Genomic DNA, 20,193 nt, shown 5'->3' on the forward strand with positions numbered 1-20,193 from the left:
ATCAAATTTTATAGTAACAATTTTATAATTCTAATCTAGAGAAGTGCAACTTGTCCCTTTTTTGCATCTTCTGCAACAACCTTGATACTGTAAAGGTGATGTCATCGGACATCAATGGGATTTAAGCCCCCCTTAAAAAAATTACGTAATATCTTGCAAGCTGTGACAACAAGTGTATTAAATATAGCACTTGGTGTGAGTCACACACACACACACACATTAGCTTTCCCTGTACGTGAGTTTCCGCACGCGCCGTTTTCAGCCGTCGCGAATCTGCACAGTATGTGACCTTATTGCTATTGACAGCGATATTGTAGTATTCCTCAGTCGTAATCTCTGTTATCTTAGGTCAAAATGGCACTCCTCTCACCTTTTTTATATCAGTCTTGGTATCTACACTTCCCTTGTTACATACATACATACGGTCACGTCTATATCCCCTGTGGGGTAGACAGAGCCTACAGTCTTGAAAAGACTGAATGGCCACGTTCAGCTATTTGAATTAATGATAGGATTGAGATTCAAATAGTGACAGGTTGCTAGCCCATCGCCTAAAAATGAATCCCAAGTTTGTAAGACTATCCCTTAGTCGCCTTTTACGACATCCATGGGAAAGAGATGGAGTGGTCCTATTCTTTTTTGTATTGGTGCCGGGAACCACACGGCACTTCCCTTGTTATCATTTGTATATCCATCTCTTTTAATTGTATTGTGTCTTTGTATTCACAATCTTTAGCTGACACTCTGTACGCTCATCAATATCTCAAATTAACTATGTATTAAATTCAATGCGAATCGTAAAATCTGCTTTCGTACAAGTAGTACGTGAGTTGGCGCACGCGTCGTTTTTTAGCCATAGTTTGCACATATCCATTGTTATATTGCTATCACATTGATAAATTAATGAAGACTTTAATGAACACATCTGATTGTAATCTCATTATCTATGCCCCCACCTGGGTAATATAGACTGGTATTGCTCTCACTCACTTTAACGTCTATACTTTCTACATTAGCATTTTCACATGACGCAATATCTGCATTTCTTGCTCATTTCTCACAACCGTCACCATCTATTGCTCTGTTCTTTTCCAGATCTCCTAAATATCATCTTCGGTTTCGTTTGTGACTCATACTACATTTGTTTTACCTGTACGTGATTTCAAACACGCGCCATTTTCAGCAACTGTTTTGAAATCGGTTCACCAAATGTGACGTTTTGCTCGGGCAACGATAATTAACGCAATATTCCTTAGCTTAGTGCCGTGTGGTTCCCGGTACCAATAAAAAAAAGAATAGGACCACTCCATCTCTTTCCCGTAGATGTCGTAAAAGGCGACGAAGGGATAGGCTTACAAACTTGGGATTCTTCTTTTAGGCGATGGGTTAGCAACCTGTCACTATTTGAATCTCAATTATATCATTAAGCCAAATAGCTGAACGTGGCCATTCAGTCTTTTCAAAACTGTTGGCTCTGTCTACCCCGCAAGGGATATAGACGTGACCATATGTATGTATGTATATAATGTTCCTTAGCTTCGGTCTCTAATCTCTGTTATTTGTTATCTGAGGTCGGAGCGGTGTTGCCATCACCTTAACCTTTCTATTAACCAGTCTGATATGTTTCTTACTTCCCACATTCGCATTTTCATCCAATGCAATATCTGTAGACATGTGTTCTGTGTCACATGCTCACGACCGTCATTAGCTGTCGCCCTTTGCTTCTCTTACATTATCAGTCATGATTTTATTTTATTAACATGCCACTTCCTCATCGGTTGGGTTCATTTCCTGGTACTTTATTGTAGAACTTAACACATGCATATATTTATTTATTTATGCATTTATTTTATCTTTTATTGACATTTTGTTTTAGCAAATATTCTAATGTCTTTATTTTTTTTATTTTTTTGTGGTTTGATTTCTGCTGTGGGTTGTTTATTAGATGTGACAGTCAATCAGTTAATCACTATTATCTCTTTTTTGATAATACGAAAAATAAAACATGATTAACCATGATGACATTTTCACAAAGCTATATTATATATGAGTTATATTTTTTAGTTAATTAAGGTAACTTGTACACGACCGTTTGTTGCCTCAATAAAGAAATAAATAAAGCTCATTGGGTCACGTCATTTTGAACTATCAACTTCTTTGTCCTAAGGTCACGCATACATTGGCACACATTTCTTGTTCTATAACACCTACTTTCGGCAGTTATGAATAATCCTAAAGCTGCGTACACACCGGTTCAACAAAGTTTTGTTGACAAATAGTAGGCTACCGCACGCTCATTGACTTGCACATACTTTTTTATTCGTTATCGATGGTAGATCACAATTTTTAAGGGGAATTTCCCTATAAAAAATGCTTGAAATCACGTGAAACTTATGAGAACGAATAAAAAGACCCTTGTGTTTTTGATTGTATCTTGCCCGGATCCTGCAAATAATGTAAGGGTTTGGTTTGAGATATAATGCTAAAACATGGCTGAAGCCGATCAGCTGACCGTGGTAAATGCTTTGCCAAAAAAACATTTATAGTTACGACCGTTAACGCTTTAAGAAAGGTCCTTGTCTACCCCTGCTCTTAGAATATAAGCAAAGAAGGCTACTAGCGAAACCCAACCTTTAACATTCGTTGGTCCGGTGTAACCACTGCCTTAAACGAATTTGCACATTTATCAGTGGAAGATTATGAAATTCTGTGGTGAATTTTTATAGTCGCATTAAAATAATAATTTGGTTTATACAAATTGAGTCGAGAGGTTATTTAAATATTCGTATTTCATTAAGACATATTGTGATATTAAATTATTATTATTAGGAACTGAAATGTATGAGGTCCAGAAGTAGGTACTACGTATTAGAACGTCCCATATTTTATTTTCTATCGCTTTGTGGTAGATATTAATTTTAATAACGGAATGAACACGAGTCTTGAAAAACGTAATGATTTGTAATGGCTTCTGATTTTTTTTTTGGGCATTTATATAGGGAAATTGATCAATTATAGACCATCATCATTAGATCAAAGATTGAGGACGTCTTGTCTTCTACCTCCTGGCGTTAATACCGGTTATATCCTCACCTCCTTGGAGAGGAGCCTGGGGTATGCCTTTTGACCATGAACCGAAGTCAGGTTTGCACAAGAAGCGACTCTCGTCTTCCTATTAAAATGTCTAAGTAGCAAAATAAATGTTCACGTTTTCAGTTATCGTGCTCTTTAAATTAAGGTATGTATAGCCAATCCGGTATGCAAGGATTCTATATTCATTGCCATGACAAATTTTATAAACATACATTCATACATATAATCACGTTTATATCCCTTGCGGGGAAGAGAGAGCCAACAGTATTGAAAAGACCTAAAGGCCACGTTCAGCTGCATGGTTTTATAATGGGATTGAAATTCAAATGATGACAGGTTGCTAGCCCATCGCCTTAAAGAATCCCAAGTTTATAAATAAATTTAATGCAACGCGAATTTTACGGACATTTGGAAATATGAATACCCCGTAAGCTGAGACTGAAAATTGTATGAGTTTTACATGGTACCATAGAAATCAAAATTATATCAGTCCAAAGAAATGCCATATTGTATTAACAGTTAAAGTTTAAAAAAACAAGAACATAAAGAAGTAACATCGGAACGAACTCATTAAAACATTATCTGGAACGAAATAGAGTGTTTTGTCATCAAAATGGCAAAACAATATATTTATACGTGGTTCAAAAGGTTATGTTAACATGGATAAACTGGGTCGCAGGCTTCAAAGGGCACCATTATTCAGGCGATTTAAATCGTGCTCCTTAGTTTGGAAACATTCATAATAGTTACCTATACGAATTGCCAAAGAAGGTGCCTATTGCGAATATTGACCTAAATGCTTTAGTCCTAAAATATAAAATTCATCTTCGCCCCAAAGGAACAAGGAGCTAGTAGGCGAAAATAGAGTACCCTTTTACAATTTCTATTCCTAAAGATAAAATCAAATTTATCATTTTCATTTTATATTCAAAAAAATATGGTTTAGAAACGTTTTTGCAGATGCGCAGGAACTCGCTTATTTGATAGTCAAAACAGATCCAAAATGTCTGATATCTGCATATTACTACTGCCACATTTCTAATTGGTTTGACTATTAGACTTTCACAAAAGCTTTATAAAGCTTATGTTCTCTTATGTGGAAAAATCTAAGGAAGTATGCATAGATCGAGGCAAGTGGAAAGATGTGGTCTCTGCCTATCCCTCTGGGAATAAGGCGTGATTTTATGTATGTTATGTATATTAACTGAAGAGATACAGGGTGTAGATAAGACATTTGACTTATCAACGCTCGTGAATAACCCCCAGAAGTACCTACCCCAAATTGGATCTTGACAGTCCCAATTTTGGACTGTTTCGATTATATATTTTTCTTTATTTTTATACACCACATGATTGAATACGGACAATGTGAGGTCGCCTTCTAATACGGTGAACAATGTAACACAGTTTTAGGCAACGATTCTAAACCTCCATATCCTACTACTATTATAAAGGCGAAAGTTTGTATGGATGTATGGATGTTTGTTACTCTTTCACGCAAAAACTACTGAACCGATTACCATGAAATTTGGTATGTAGGTAGCTGAAGACCCAGAATAACACATAGGCTACTTTTTATCCCAGAGTTCCCGCGGGATTGATAGGGTTTCCATGCGGACGAAGTCGCGGGCGGCCTCTAGTTGGTTATATAGCGACGGGTGTTACTGCATACATCAATTGGTTTGGCCTGTCCTTGTTATATTGTGGTGATGTAAATCAAGTTTAGTCTCATAAGTGAAATTATTAATATGCTAAATTTATGATCGCTTAAAATGTTTCCTATAGTCGTAATCCTACTAATATTACAAATGCGAAAGTTTGTGTGTATGTCACCATGTCAGTGTGGATGTTTGTTACTCTTTCACGCAAAAACTACTTTACCGATTACGATGATATTTGGTATGTAGCTGAAGACCCAGAATAACATATAGGCTACTTTTTATCCCGGAGTTCCCGCGGGATTGATTCCAAGCGGCCCAAGTCGCGGGCGGCCTCTAGTTTATAATATTGTGTGAGTTCACTTTTGCATGATGAGCAAAGCAAATGCAAATTTTCACAATGTATAAACATTAAAAAAAAATTGTTTGCTCAGCCTTACTTTTAGTGTAAATTATTATAATTATAGTCACAGAGTATTAAGTTATTACAATTATTTCATCTCATGAAGGATGATTTATAAAAATTATGTGGCTCCTGTGATGTCAAATAAGAGTCCTTTCCGGGATGCGGCCGATCCCGCTTGACCGCTTTGGTGAATTCCTATCAAATTCGATTTAACTCTAAAAAAGGGATTAAATTCGATCTTATTTATCAGATCAAAGGAAGATAGTAGCAACTGAATAAACGTTTTTATCTATCTATCTATCTATCATAAGATACAAGTACGTTACATACATATAATCACGTCATTATCCCTTGCGGGGTAGACAAAGCCAATACCTGAGAACCTGTCTCACCCAATCCAGGATCCAATGGCTATAAAGGTTCACCCCCGGCTCCTCTCCAGAGAGGTGAAGATATAACCGGGACTAAAGCCTTTTTAATTGTTATGTTAATTACGAGTATCATTATAGTGAAACAGGTGCAATATCAAGCCCATTCGGCCATTTAAACTTTACGGAAAATTGTATGCATTTTCGCATATTTTTTCTTCCAATTAAAAACCGCTTACGGAGATGCATGCACGCAATCCCTTTAATTTGCATACATGATATTGTTTTTCATTTCGAACTGAACCGATTACATAATTAAAAGGAATTATTAATATAATGCTTTGCATTTGTTCAAGGCTTTCAAGTTAAAGCTAGTTTTATAGGTACCTACAATTCTTATTTATAGAATTTAAGTTTAAACTAATATGTTAACACCTACTTCTGTTGTGGCTTCAGCCGCGTTAATTTTGTTTATATGTTATTAATTTTATAGAATAGTCTGTAGACAATTAAAATAACTTCAGTTAGCCTCTGCGATTTCATTTAAGTACTTCAGCAGGATACTTACCTACTATTCAGGCACTTTGTTGTATGTTATATGTGTAGAGTAAGTACATGTTATAAAAGTCAATCAAGAAAGACAAATTTAGTATCTTCTCTTAGGCAATGAGCTGGCGATATGTCAATATCTGAATCTCAATTCCATCACTAAGCTACCTAGCTGAACGTGGCCTTCCAGTCTTTTTGAGATTGTTGTATTGGGCCAAGTCTACCCCGTAGAATCTGGTCTAACCCTGTAAGGTTTTATATGGGCAGTATAAGTATATATCATCTGAATGTGAAATGAAAGGTTGGCAGTGGGAAGGCCTAGACGAATGTACGTTAATCAAATTAAAAAGACGTCTTGGCAAAAGACTAGGTCAAAAGTACCCGAAACCCCCTACTGTGTATGATGAGAATTGTGAATGGTTTGTGGCAAATGGAAAAGACGTCAGTCTCTGCCTTTCCCTCTGGGAAAGAGGGTACGACTTTATCGTTTGTATCATCTGAATCAAGGTGTACCAAATTATACACAATCTTAGAGGCTGCAAACAATTTTTACGTCATGTCAGTGTCATTACCCACCCCGTTTCTCCTATGAAGGAATAACAAACGTCTGACATCTATCTCCATAATCATCAACTTTGCAATGATTCGCAAATGACAAGCAATAAGTAGAGACACGCCCCTGTTTCCTATACAAATAAAATAATCATTTAGATAATAATCTATTATAATCTTTGTATAAGTATTTAGATAATCAGTCATTATCATTGCAGCCTTTTGAACAACGTGGCGTAGCAATAGCAACGGTTTGGTTCATAAAGATTTTTGATTTTTTTGCCGTCTTGTAGAAGACCGTGCTTTGCGTTTTTGACCATGATCTAGAATTGGGTGACTCAGGTTTTTACACAAAACGACTCCCTTCTAACCTTCGCAACCTTTGTAGATCCTCACCCATATTGGATCGTATTAAAAGCTGCATTAGATGAATGTGCCTGTATAAAACCGCTATCAGGTATTCACCGATAACGTTATCATTCGCATTGCATGTACCTACTGTCGACCGCATGTCAGGTTCAGTACAAAACTCTTATGACGTGGTTGTTAAAGCGAGTTAATTTGGATAGGATAATTATGTGCTTTTGGTACAGTCAACAGGACACCGATCTACTCAAATTAACAACAGACAGAAACAAATTAACAATTTCTATGAAATTCGGAAAAGTAAAACTTACATCATACCAATAAATAAATAAATAGCAAAGAAAAGAGATGAATGAAAGACGCTCCATTTAACTCCACCGACAAGAGTTAGGTCTTAAATTTAATGTTAGAAGAAGATGAAATTTGGAAAATATAAGACTATAGAATTACTGATAAATTGAAACTGATGGCCCTGACGCGACGTCATAACAACTGTAACGTGTTTATAATATGTTTTGACAGATTTACAGACTAGAGGACGTTGCGTGTTTAGGGTCGATAAATTGAACCCTTTTTAATGGAAACGGCGAATTTTCTGGTGATAGGTCAGGTCAAGAGTACCTTAAACCGATGAGCTTGCACGAAAAGGTTGTTGAATGTGGATGGAGACTATTCGACTATTTGTTTGCAAGAATCATTGCAAGTGGAAAGATGTTGTATTTTGTCCAGGAAAAATCGTAATGTTTGTATGCAGTATGGGTAGTAGAATAGGTTTGACAGGTAATTTATTATAATTATTTGGGCAAAAAAATGAAACCACGTATTCAACTCTGAACGGAAGAAGAAAGTTTTATTCAGTGTTGCAAACACAGAATCCTTCTATGAACGAATTATAGTTACGGTCATATAAATTCACATACATTTAAATACGAAAGGAATATGTTCGCACGTTGAATATGTGAAACACATGTATGTAACATAACCATTATATCGAATGCATTATTTTAATCGATTCTCACACATGCGATGTTGTCATCATTTACTCGTAGTTATTTTATGATTCAAGGACTATGATTTTGTCAAGTTTGCAGCCAAAATAATTAATAAATATTATATATATATATATAACAACAATAATACCTTCATTATCTCATGGATGTCGTAAAAGGCGACTAAGGTATACGCTTATAAACTTTGAATTCTTGTTTTAGGCGGTGGTCTAGCAACCTGTCACTATATAAATCTCAATTCTATCATCAAGCCAAAAATCTGAACGTGACCTATCAGTTTTTCAATATTGCTGGCTCTGTACCTACTAATAAATGAATTAAACCTACTTATTAGCTAACTATACACTCATCTTTACATCGTGTTTTAAGACAAATTGATTGATTTATTGTTATTTCATCGATTGTGAGTTATGTACCACGAAAATTAATCATGCAATCACGCACATTACGGACGGCCACTGCCACGCCCCTAGCCTAATTGACTCATTTCCTTTACGCCAGATGCAATGCATACATTATTACCAATTATATGTAGTTATCTACCTGAATTCACCACTCTGTCTACCCCAGAAAGGGATAAAGAGGTGATTATAGGTATGGCAAAGGTCGTAGTGGGAAGACCTAGACAGCGTATCTTGATCAAATTAAGGACCTCCTGGTAAAGGGTCAGGTCAAGAGTACCGAAAACCGAAACCGAAGCGAAGGAAGTATGCAGAGATCGTGGCAAGTGGAAAGAGGTTGTCTCTGCCTACCCCTCCGGGAAAGAGGCGTGATTTTATGTATGTATGTATGTATAGTATGTTCATTTAGAGATGTGTCGTGCCATAGATGCCCGTACGCTCTGGTGCTTTCATACATACATATAATCACGTATATATCTCTTGCGGGGTAGACAGGGCCAACAGTCTTGAAAAGACTGACGGGCCACGTTCAGCTGTTTGGCTTAATGATAGAATTGACTCTGCCACCATCAGCTTTTCTCTGTATGGAGTCATTATGGCATTTCTTTACGTCTGCAAATCAATAATTCTGTGGTTTTATGTAAAACTAATTAGGTACCTACATATCAACGTCATGTTTTAGCGATTGCCTACGGTTATCCTACGGTCGACCGCAACTTGTATGTACGTATGTAATGTACGTATAGTATGTCGTAATGTGTATGGCGTTAGTAGACACATTAATGATATAAATCAATTAATAGGCGTGCCCGGCGGTTCACTGGTTTGCGTAAACCCAACGTAATTTGATAGTATGTGTTATGATTTATAGATCTTATTATATCTGAATGCGAGCTATTACAGGATAGGTGTGGTTGAAATTATTGTATTTGGACGTAGTATGCCTTTTTTCAAAACTGTATTTAATCTTCAATAGTCAGCAGTTTTTTTTTTAAGGGAAGCTCGTTCTTAATAATGTTCCCTTTCAGTCGTATCTACATGTCCTATTAAAGTTTCAATCATGAAGTCAGATCTCATTGTCTTCGTGTCATGACATCTGTCACATTTCATAATCTTCACTACTGAAAAGTAGATTAAGACTTAATTTACATAGATGTACTACAGTCAAGTAGTTGTATAATTAAATACATACATATTATCACGTCTTTATCTCTTGCGGGGTAGACAGAGCCAACAGTCTAGAAAAGACAGAAAGGCCACGTTAAGCTGTAGGGCTTTATTATGGAATTGAGATTCAATCGTGACAGGTTGCTAGCCCATCGCCTACAAGAAGAATCACAAGTTTATCAACCTATTCCTTACTCGCCTTTTACGACATCCATGGGAAAGAGATGGACTGGTCCTATTTCTTTAGTGCCTGAATTTGTAAATTTAACCGTGTTACAATCAAGTAAAGTTTGTCTTCTTTTTTATTTATTGGACTATGAGGACATAGTTTGCCTGAAGGGCATTCACTATAACAGCGGGACAGTTTAAGGCGAGGGTTTGACGCTCCTCCAACAGCCTTTTCGACAAAAGCGCGCAAGGGGCTCCCAGGTGGGACGAATCTCAGCCTTGGACTTATGTTCAGAACACTTATAATGATTATACCACGCGTATCTGTTACAGTTAATTTTCTTTCAAAAATGTACCCTCAGAGAAATATTTTCCTGTGTCATTTTCGATAAGAACTTTAAATATTGACCGTGTCACCTCAAGTGGAGGACCAAAGCCGTGCCAGTTTAAATAAAGTTATTTGCCTTCGCCTTCAGACCACGCCCAAGCGTTGCCTGTAAAAAGTGCGCTTATGTCTATCTTTACTAATATTATAAAGCTGAAGAGTTTGTTTGTTTGAACGCGCTAATCTCAGGAACTATTGGTTCGAAAAAGAAAATTATTTTTGTATTGAACAGACCATTTATCGAGGAAGGCTTTAGGCTATATAACATCATGCTGCAACTATAAGGAGCGAAGAAATAATGAAGAATGTGAAAAAAAAAAACGGGGAAAATTATTCATCCTTGAGGGCTTCAATAGTGCCCAAAATAACTTTTCCACGCGGACGAAGTCGGGGGCAGAGCTAGTCTATCTATACAAGGAAATGCTATGGATTTATCGCGTTTGCAAATCGCCATTTTCAAGTGATACCGTGCAAATAATGATAATGTACAAAGACTGGATTCAGCTTAAGATGGGCACGTTGCAAATATCGGATTATTTATTGACTTCAATCCTAATAATATTATAGGTAAAAAACGGATTTGTAGATATGTGTGTGTGTTTGTTACTTTTTCACGCAAAATCTGCTTTTTAAGACGGATTTTGATGGTTCATATGTAGAATATAACCTGGAGTGACAAATTAAGTACTTTTAATAACGATATTCCCGCGGGAGCGGCGCAGCTAGGGTTTCTTATAAATCAGGCGAGACAGATGAACTTTTTTGGGGCCTTTAATACTGACTAGACAAAACACGAACTGATACGATGCGGGTTCATTGCTCCGATCAGAAATTTGGAATAATATACTCTCATATTATTCGAAATTAAATGGATCCAATTCTTCATTAATTTTAACCATTATAATAATTGACGACGCTCTATATGTATATGGCGAGTAAACTGAATTTAAAACCATACGGGTAAGGTTCTCGTGCAAAGGTTGTAGAGGTCAAATTGGAGTGGCTTCGTGTAAAACCTAACTTACCTAATAATGGGTCAATCGCACCCCGATCTCCTTTCCAGAGAGTCGAGGCTGTAACCGGGACTAACGCGAGAAGGAAGAAGAGTAATTGACAAGTTATAAGTACACGTGACATCTTCCCTCTCTTTCTATCTTCCGCTTACACATAAAACCCCGTTATAGTAGCCATGACATCCAAAATTCGCCTTACAACAAACCGAGCTTACATAAGTATCATTTAACACAAGTTATATAATCCGAGTGATAACGGCCGCGTTGATAACGACTTGCATTTGATAAGCTATCAGATTTTAAATACGCGATGGTTATCACCGGCGGGTGCGGTAGACGATTCACCGTTTCGAGTTTTATGTTTGACTAGCTGTAGTCTGGAGGTACGCTTGTGTGATAATTTTTTGATGTGCATTATATAGTCGGGAAATTAAAACTTAGCTTCGATATCTCGTATAAACTAGCGCGTAGTAGGGTCTGACTTATATGTCTCAGACTGTATTAAAGTTAATCTCCTGGTGAACAAAATATTGATAGCATAGATTTTCTAAGGTGCTTTAAGTGACTCAATTTTTTTTTGTGATTTTTTTATTTTCACTGTTTTGGATTCACTCTTGATCGGCCACTTAATTTCTAAGGTAAATTGAACAGGTTTTCTGAATCGCGATTTCCACCTATTCGATTTGCCAAAGCAATCATCAGACGAAGCGTAGTCTCCGTTGGTGTCATAATGGTATATCATGCAATTCTTAAATAGGTACCTTAATTATAAACATTACAGATACCAATAACACGTCGAGTAATACCGTTTATTTCGGTCGGTTAAAATTACATAAGGCTTAACAGAAGTGCCTCTCAAAGTCTTCACTTCATTAGGTGCGTACATTTCAATACTTCAATTAAAAGCCACCTGTAGTTAACGGTCGGTTCACACCTGGCATCACAGGCAAGGAAGGAAGTACTTTATTGCCTTTAGACATGTGCATTTATGACGCTGGTCGAATGGGTAAGGTTTAAAAACGCTTGTTACGCGTGTGGAGGTATAGGTTCAAATCTCACCTCTGCAATGTACCAATGAATCTTTTTCTGAGTTATGCACATTAGTTTGAGTGTTAACCGATGCTCTTACGGCGAGGGAAAATATCGTGAAACCTGTACTGTCAAGCAACTGAATGTGAAACCATAATCCAGTAAGGGTTAAGGTTCCCCTGCAAAGGTTGCGGAGGACAGATGGGAGACGTGTAAAAACCTGACTTACCCAATCCAGGATACATGGTCAAAGGCGTACCCCGGGCTCCTTTCCAGAGTGATGAGGATGTAATAGGTACTGAGACCTGCCTCCGTAGTAAGGCACGCGCGACGTCGTTTTTACCGCGCGATAAACTATTGCTGTTTCGCTTTTTATTATGACGTGAAACGAGAAAGCTATAGTTTTTAGGTACCATGCGGTACCTGTACGGGGTACAGAAGTGCTGGAAGTGGCTCTATCTAAATCTGCCTTGATCAGGAAGTTTCGTATGTTAGTATGTAACTACATACTATGTTTTATTATTCTGTTTTAAAACGCCGTCTCGTTGACCTTATATGGCTTCCTGTCAATTTGCCAGCAAATATGGTGACAATTGAGCCGAATTGATTAGATTTCGTTTTTTGAGTCTTCATCAAAAAGTACCTAATCCCTATATTTCACACTAAAAGATAGCTAGATTTATTAATAGCAGTCAGACTAATATTTGGATTAATTGGACTATTGCTGGTTGAACAGCGGGTCCGTTCTTAGTTATTCCAATGTTAGTTTTCATGAAAATCGGTTCACTAGTTTTTGCGTTAAAGAGTAACACACGTCCTTACATACTTTCACATATTTATAATATTTGTTGGATCTATAGAAACTGCATGCGCGATTTACTTTTGTTTTCAGTGGTTGAGAAAAGAGATCACATCACGTCATAGTTCTGACGAATATCTTAACTATATAAAACGTCACTACTTATATAAGAAACTGTATGCCAAACTTCAGCAAAAACCGTTCAGTTATTTTGGCTGTGCGTTGGTAGTCATCTTTTTTTATAATAAAAGATGTCAAAAATAAAATGGGTGTAAGACATAGGCGTAAACATAACGGATTTCCCTATGTGCACATAGACATTACTTTTTTTTGGATTCCGTACCTAATACTTAAAATAAAAAAAATAAAATTATAATATTTAGGAGAATATTTAGTAAGAGACAATAATGTTTTTTTTCCCTCTATTTGATAACGGAAACAGGTAGATGCTTTAAATATTCACATGATAATTGTAATTATTAAAGGCACCCAAACAATAAACGTAATTTTGAAGCAATTTTTTTGGTCGATTTTAATAAACAGAGATAGTAACGTGATGATGGTACGGAAATCATTCGTGCGGGAGTCCGATTCACACTTGGCCGGTTTTTTTTCTTAATTTAAACCCACAATTTCCCAATATTAATTCGTGTCACGGGTCACTCATACAACAACGACATTATGTGTTACTTTTCATGTAAATAAATTGACATGTCTTAAAAGGTAGTGTTAAAATGAATCAGATAGATAAATTTGAATAACCAAACATTTCTAAACTGTAACTAACAAGCGATTGTTATGCGATGTAAGATAGTTTCATGACACGTGTATGTAGTATTGAAAAAAAAAAAAAGATTTTCTCACTCCGTTACGTCAGGGTTCAAATTTCGAAATCTATTTAGTTTGAATTTTTTTCTATGCGGATTTTTCGATTTGAGCAGAAAATATATTAATTTTTTTTTTCAATCCTCATTGAGTCAAAAATTCAAATTTCGATATTCTTAATTTGAAGTTTGATTTTTGCAAAATAGTTGTGTTGCTTCACACTACATGCCCACGAAGCGACTTCCATCTGACAACCTATGCAGGGGAACCTAACTCACATTGGATCATGGTTACACATTCAGTCGCCCGAATGTGCACGTTTCCTCACCGTGAGAGCATCGGTTAGCGCTCAACTTTATTAAGTATGTAATTTATCTATATTGGTGCCGTGTGGTTCACGGCACTAATAAAAAAAAGAATAGGACCACTCCATCTTTTTCCCATGGATGTCGTAAAAGGCGACTAAGGGATAGGCTTATAAACTTGGGATTCTTCTTTTAGGCGATGGGCTAGCAACCCGTCACTATTTGAATCTCAATTCTATCATTAAGGCAAACAGCTGAACGTGGCCTATCAGTCTTTTCAAGACTGTTGGCTCTGTCTACCCCGTAAGGGATAAAGACGTGATCATATGTATGTATGTTTATCCAACAATACTCTCAACCTGATTGCAGGTGGGTCGATACGCGTTCGAAGACCACATGCCGCCGAACATCGAACTGATCCAACCGTTCTGCGAGGACGTCCACAAGTGGCTGAGTGAAGACCCGCGGAACGTCGCCGCCGTACACTGCAAGGCAGGGAAAGGACGCACAGGTAACATATTTTTTTTTCTTTTACATATTTATATAGTGCCGTGTGGTTCCCGGCACCATTACAAAAAAGAATAGGACCACTCCATCTCTTTCCCACGGATGTCGTAAAAGGCGACTAAGGGATAGGCTTATAAACTTGGGTTTCCTCTTTTAGGCGATCGGCTAGCAACCTGTCACTATTTGAATCTCAATTCTATATCACTAAGCCAAACAGCTGAGCGTGGCCTATCAGTCTTTTCAAGACTGGTGGCTCTGTCTACCCCGCCAGGGATATAGACGTGATCATATGTATGTATGTATGTTTATTTACATACCATCTGAGAAATAGCGAGTCTGAATTACAAACGCATATGTCACGGATTTATCCCTTACTGGATAGACAGAGCCAACAGTCTCGAGAAGAATCGATCTACAAGTCAACAGGCTCTAATCATACATACATATGTATAATAACGTCTCTTTACGTTACGGGGTATACAGATCGTACTATATCAAAAAGATTGAAAGGCGACGTTAAGTTGTATGGCTTAATGATGGAAATTCAAAATCAAACTTTATCAAGAAATGGGGAATATATAAGTATCTTGCCTTTTATTTTTCCTTGTAGGTACTACCTACTTAATTGGAATCCATATTTAGGATGGACGTTGGTGGGTTGAGTACTCAATTTTCACAACCAAATGTAACCTACGCATCCAGTATCTTCTTCGTAAAATGCATTTTAGTAGTAATGTTAAAACTATTATCCTGTTTAGGATAATAGTTTTAGTAATCGTACTTTAATAAAACTCGCTGTTAATGTTCCTTGACTTCCTTCTATACAACCAATGGCACATGAAGCCCTAAAAAGATGCCTTCAGATAACGGCTGTGTTTCCAACAAACACAAGATTCTGCCATAGATTCTTACTCGGACGAGGCTAACTCTGAATTGTTACATGCAAGTTAAAAGGAAATTTACATAGGTATTTAATACTACTAAAGCACCTTCCGAGAACGTATTGCAAACACAACACCTTAATATATTCAATATCGATATAGTTTGAGACACACAATAAAGTGAGTGTCGTTAGCATAATCGCGGAACAGGCAGAGACTGGCGACAAAGGTTAAGGTTGGAGATGACACGTGGAACGTTATTGCCTATTGAAACCGTTCGTCTTTTTTCACGGCGAACAAACAACCACCATAAACCCGGAGTTGTAATTGCGAAATTTCTTTACAGCGCATAATTGAGGCATTACCATCGCCCCGCTTTCACGCAAAAGTCGTAAATTCAAAAAAGGGAGCCCATTCAAACGGCCGCTTTTTGTGTCGAGAACCCATAGGGGTAAAATGTTGGACTGTAAATAAGTATTCAGCATTGGCGATCGCCGGTCCGCACGTTTATAATGGTGCTACAATTTTTATAATTAAAGCTTTCTTTCAATGGGAATACTGAATGCCGTTTCCAGTGTTCATATTTTTTTTTTGTACGTCCGCCATTGTACTCTCGATCGTGACTCGTAATGTTTAACAATTTGGTGCTGAAAAGAGTTGGAACGTCGACGTCGACTTTTCATTCGGCGAACTCGTTCGTTGTAATAAGAGTGTGGGGTGAAGCATTTACATATTTTTTAATTACACTTAAATATAATAGGTACGTGTGGGAACACGCGGTTAAGTGGCGTGCGTCCGTGGGGCGATCGATGCGTGAATATTTTAAATTACCGAACGCATTATTTTCACTGAATATATATTAATGTTGCACATAGAAGTGTCTCATTATGAGCCGTCTGCTGTAACGCTGATTCTATTGTCAATCAGTCAAACAGTCAATCAAGGGAAAGTATTATAAAATTGAGATTATTTTTTGATAAAGCACACTTATCTCATAAGCTAGCTAAACATAGCTTTCAATTGTTGTGATTATAGGCTCTACCTAAATCGTAGGGAACAGAGACGTAAAATGTGTGCTTTAACGCTAAAGTTCCGTTGAAATGCGCAAGTAAGTTCGTTTTTCTGTTACTACTTCACCTTTGTCAACCGAACCAATCTTCTTGATTTTGTGTTTATATAATTAAAAGTCTGGAGAAAGACATAGGGTAGACCTAACATCGCGGTAAAGCTATATATATAGTTCCCGTGGGATTTTCGATTTTTATTCTTTTGTAGGTGGCGCTAAATTCGTCGCGTTTTGATGACGCCGTTTAATTCGTTGCTTTTTAATTAGGTGCTGTTAATATCGTAGTTTGGTTTTTTTAATATACGCGAGAGAATCTGCGGGTAAAAGCCAGTTCTTTTTTTATTGTAAATAGCAAAAGTCTGCACGGTCTGCCTGTTACAAAATTTGAGTAAACTAACCTGAAACTGTTCACATTCCAGGTACAATGGTCTGTTGCTACCTGCTGTACAGTGGGCAGAAAGCGACGGCGGACGAGGCGCTGCAGTTCTACGGAACGAAACGTACACATGACGAAAAGGGTGAGTAAAGTTGCAAGCTTGACTTCTCTGGCCACTGTACTAACTACATTACATCTTACGACGCTTACGATTTTCATTTTAAATTACTTAAAACCAAGTTTACCGCCGCTTCCAAAGCGTCAGTGCAGAAGCGGTAACAAAATGCATTGCAGCATTTGCAAAGAAATATGGAATTTGATAAAATAATGAAACACATTGACACGGCGCGGATGTTTGAACCTAGTACCTAGGTAATAGATTAGAGATAAGTTCAGGCCAAGTAGTGGCGCATCGCTGGTCACAGGATCAAGATAAAAATCATTGTATCTTATTGCGGCGTATCGAGTCACCTAGGAAATATATCAGGTTACTAACACGGTATCCTATCTTAGTACTTAGTTGTTGTCATGATAAAACATATTGTGATCTGAATAATCGATTGTGTGGATTTGCATATTCACCGAAGATATATGCTGGTGGATATCAATAAGACATAAAGTTTAGTGTTAATCGATGCACCAATACAAAAAAGAAAAGGCCCTCACCATCTCTTGGATTCCCATGGATGTCGTAACAGGCGACTAAGGGAGAGGCTTACAAACTTGGGATTCTTTTTTAGGCGATGGGCGAGCAACCTATCACTATTTGAATCTCAATTCTATCATTAAGCCAAATAGCTGAACGTGGCCATTCAGTCTTTTCAAGCCTGTTGGCTCCGCAAGGGATATAGACGTGACCATTTGTATGTAAATTAAAGTAGACTACATAAGTCTACTTTAATTTCGACACCACTACAACGGCCTCGATGGTCCAGAGTTGGCGCGTGAAACTGTGAAGTTGGCGGTCTAAGTGCGAGCCCCAACAAAACAAGATATATTTTTAATCAAAAATATTTTTTTTTGTGTTGTTTGAGTATTTAAAAAAACTGAAATTCAAAATACTACATGTAATAAAACGGTAAAAATATTTTGTCTGTACATTTAATATTTTGACTGAACGGATATCTGACTGTATGATCAAGATTCAACTCGAAATTTACGCGGACGAAATCGCTAGTTATGAAATAATCTTTACATTTTTTTTCAACAGGTGTAACGATACCGTCTCAGCGTCGGTACGTGGAATACTACGCGGCGCTTCTTAGTTCCGGATTGCAATACACGGCGACCGCGGTGTACATCAGGGAGTTGGTGATGTCGCCGTGGCCCGTGCTGAGTGGGGGGCCGTGTTCGCTAGAGCTCAGCGTTTCACAGGCTCAGCCGCCAGTTAAGGTAGTAATTATCTTATGTAAATTTAAGTATGAAGCTTATGTGGAAATGAGAGCGCTTAGAAGGTATGATAGGTGTAAAATTGAGTGACAGGATTAGGAACAGCGTGATACATTCCCTATGTTGTCATGTGAAAGAAGATAGAATGTTGTCATGTGGCAGGAATATAAAAGGGAATGCTTAGATGGTTTGGTCATTTCGAGAGGATGAATAAAAGCAGATTGATAAAGCAAATAAATAAGGCAAGAGTGAATGGTGCTCTTGGAGTGGGAAGGCCTATACGAACATATCTTGATGAAATCAGAGACGTTATAGTCAGGTCTAGAGTACCCGAAACCGACGAACTTGCATGAAGAGAGTTATGAATTTGGTATGCAGGGATAGTGGCAAGTGGCCCTTCAGTCTTTTGATGACTGTTGGCTCTGTCTGCAAGGGATAAAGATGTGATTAGGTATATGTTATGTGGCAAGTGGAAAGATGTGGTCTCTGCCTACCCCTCCGGGAAAGGGCAGTGATTTATTTACGCATGTAAGTATTTGTCACATTCACCTTATCAAATACGTATTTTGATCAAATTGCGCCGCGTGTGCCTCACGCCCTGTATGTATGTGTGTCCCGTGACGTTGCAGGCGCCGCAGGGCTGCCACGAGGTGGTGGGGCAGGGCTCCCGCGTGTGCCTCACGCCCTGTATGTATGTGTGTCCCGTGACGTTGCAGGCGCCGCAGGGCTGCCACGAGGTGGTGGGGCAGGGCTCCCGCGTGTGCCTCACGCCCTGTATGTATGTGTGTCCCGTGACGTTGCAGGCGCCGCAGGGCTGCCACGAGGTGGTGGGGCAGGGCTCCCGCGTGTGCCTCACGCCCTGTATGTATGTGTGTCCCGTGACGTTGCAGGCGCCGCAGGGCTGCCACGAGGTGGTGGGGCAGGGCTCCCGCGTGTGCCTCACGCCCTGTATGTATGTGTGTCCCGTGACGTTGCAGGCGCCGCAGGGCTGCCACGAGGTGGTGGGGCAGGGCTCCCGCGTGTGCCTCACGCCCTGTATGTATGTGTGTCCCGTGACGTTGCAGGCGCCGCAGGGCTGCCACGAGGTGGTGGGGCAGGGCTCCCGCGTGTGCCTCACGCCCTGTATGTATGTGTGTCCCGTGACGTTGCAGGCGCCGCAGGGCTGCCACGAGGTGGTGGGGCAGGGCTCCCGCGTGTGCCTCACGCCCTGTATGTATGTGTGTCCCGTGACGTTGCAGGCGCCGCAGGGCTGCCACGAGGTGGTGGGGCAGGGCTCCCGCGTGTGCCTCACGCCCTGTATGTATGTGTGTCCCGTGACGTTGCAGGCGCCGCAGGGCTGCCACGAGGTGGTGGGGCAGGGCTCCCGCGTGTGCCTCACGCCCTGTATGTATGTGTGTCCCGTGACGTTGCAGGCGCCGCAGGGCTGCCACGAGGTGGTGGGGCAGGGCTCCCGCGTGTGCCTCACGCCCTGTATGTATGTGTGTCCCGTGACGTTGCAGGCGCCGCAGGGCTGCCACGAGGTGGTGGGGCAGGGCTCCCGCGTGTGCCTCACGCCCTGTATGTATGTGTGTCCCGTGACGTTGCAGGCGCCGCAGGGCTGCCACGAGGTGGTGGGGCAGGGCTCCCGCGTGCGCGTGTGCCTCACGCACTGCACGCCGCTGCGCGGGGACGTGCGCGTGGACGTGTACAACAAGAACAAGATCCGCATGAAGGGCAAGGAGAAGCTGTTCCACTTCTGGTTCAACACGTTCTTCGTGGCGGCGCAGGTGGGCGCCGAGAGGGTACAGCCGCCGCCCGATAGTGAGTACAGCTTTTGTGTCTATTTTCCGTTTCCGTTTCCCCTTTTTTTGTGTCATCTTGGTTGCCAGTAGAAGTTGTAG

At 39.3% G+C, this 20,193-nt stretch overlaps 1 protein-coding gene across 4 annotated transcripts in view; it reads left to right on the forward strand.

The window, feature by feature from the left end:
- Nucleotides 1-20,193, forward strand: part of LOC106138829 (uncharacterized) — a 55,911-nt gene that overhangs the window by 21,111 nt on the left and 14,607 nt on the right. For 3 of the 4 annotated variants that reach the window (XM_060948945.1, XM_060948946.1, XM_060948944.1), the window contains exons 3-6: nt 14,464-14,605; nt 16,968-17,066; nt 18,135-18,316; nt 18,943-20,113. In XM_060948945.1, the coding sequence (XP_060804928.1) occupies nt 14,464-14,605; nt 16,968-17,066; nt 18,135-18,316; nt 18,943-20,113 (1,594 nt within the window). Of the gene's footprint in view, nt 1-11,542; nt 11,775-14,463; nt 14,606-16,967; nt 17,067-18,134; nt 18,317-18,942; nt 20,114-20,193 lie in introns of those variants that run through there. The other variant, XM_060948947.1, reaches the window with a different exon arrangement.

This window comes from Amyelois transitella, chromosome 17 (genome assembly GCF_032362555.1).
Source record: "Amyelois transitella isolate CPQ chromosome 17, ilAmyTran1.1, whole genome shotgun sequence".
NCBI lineage: Eukaryota > Metazoa > Arthropoda > Insecta > Lepidoptera > Pyralidae > Amyelois > Amyelois transitella.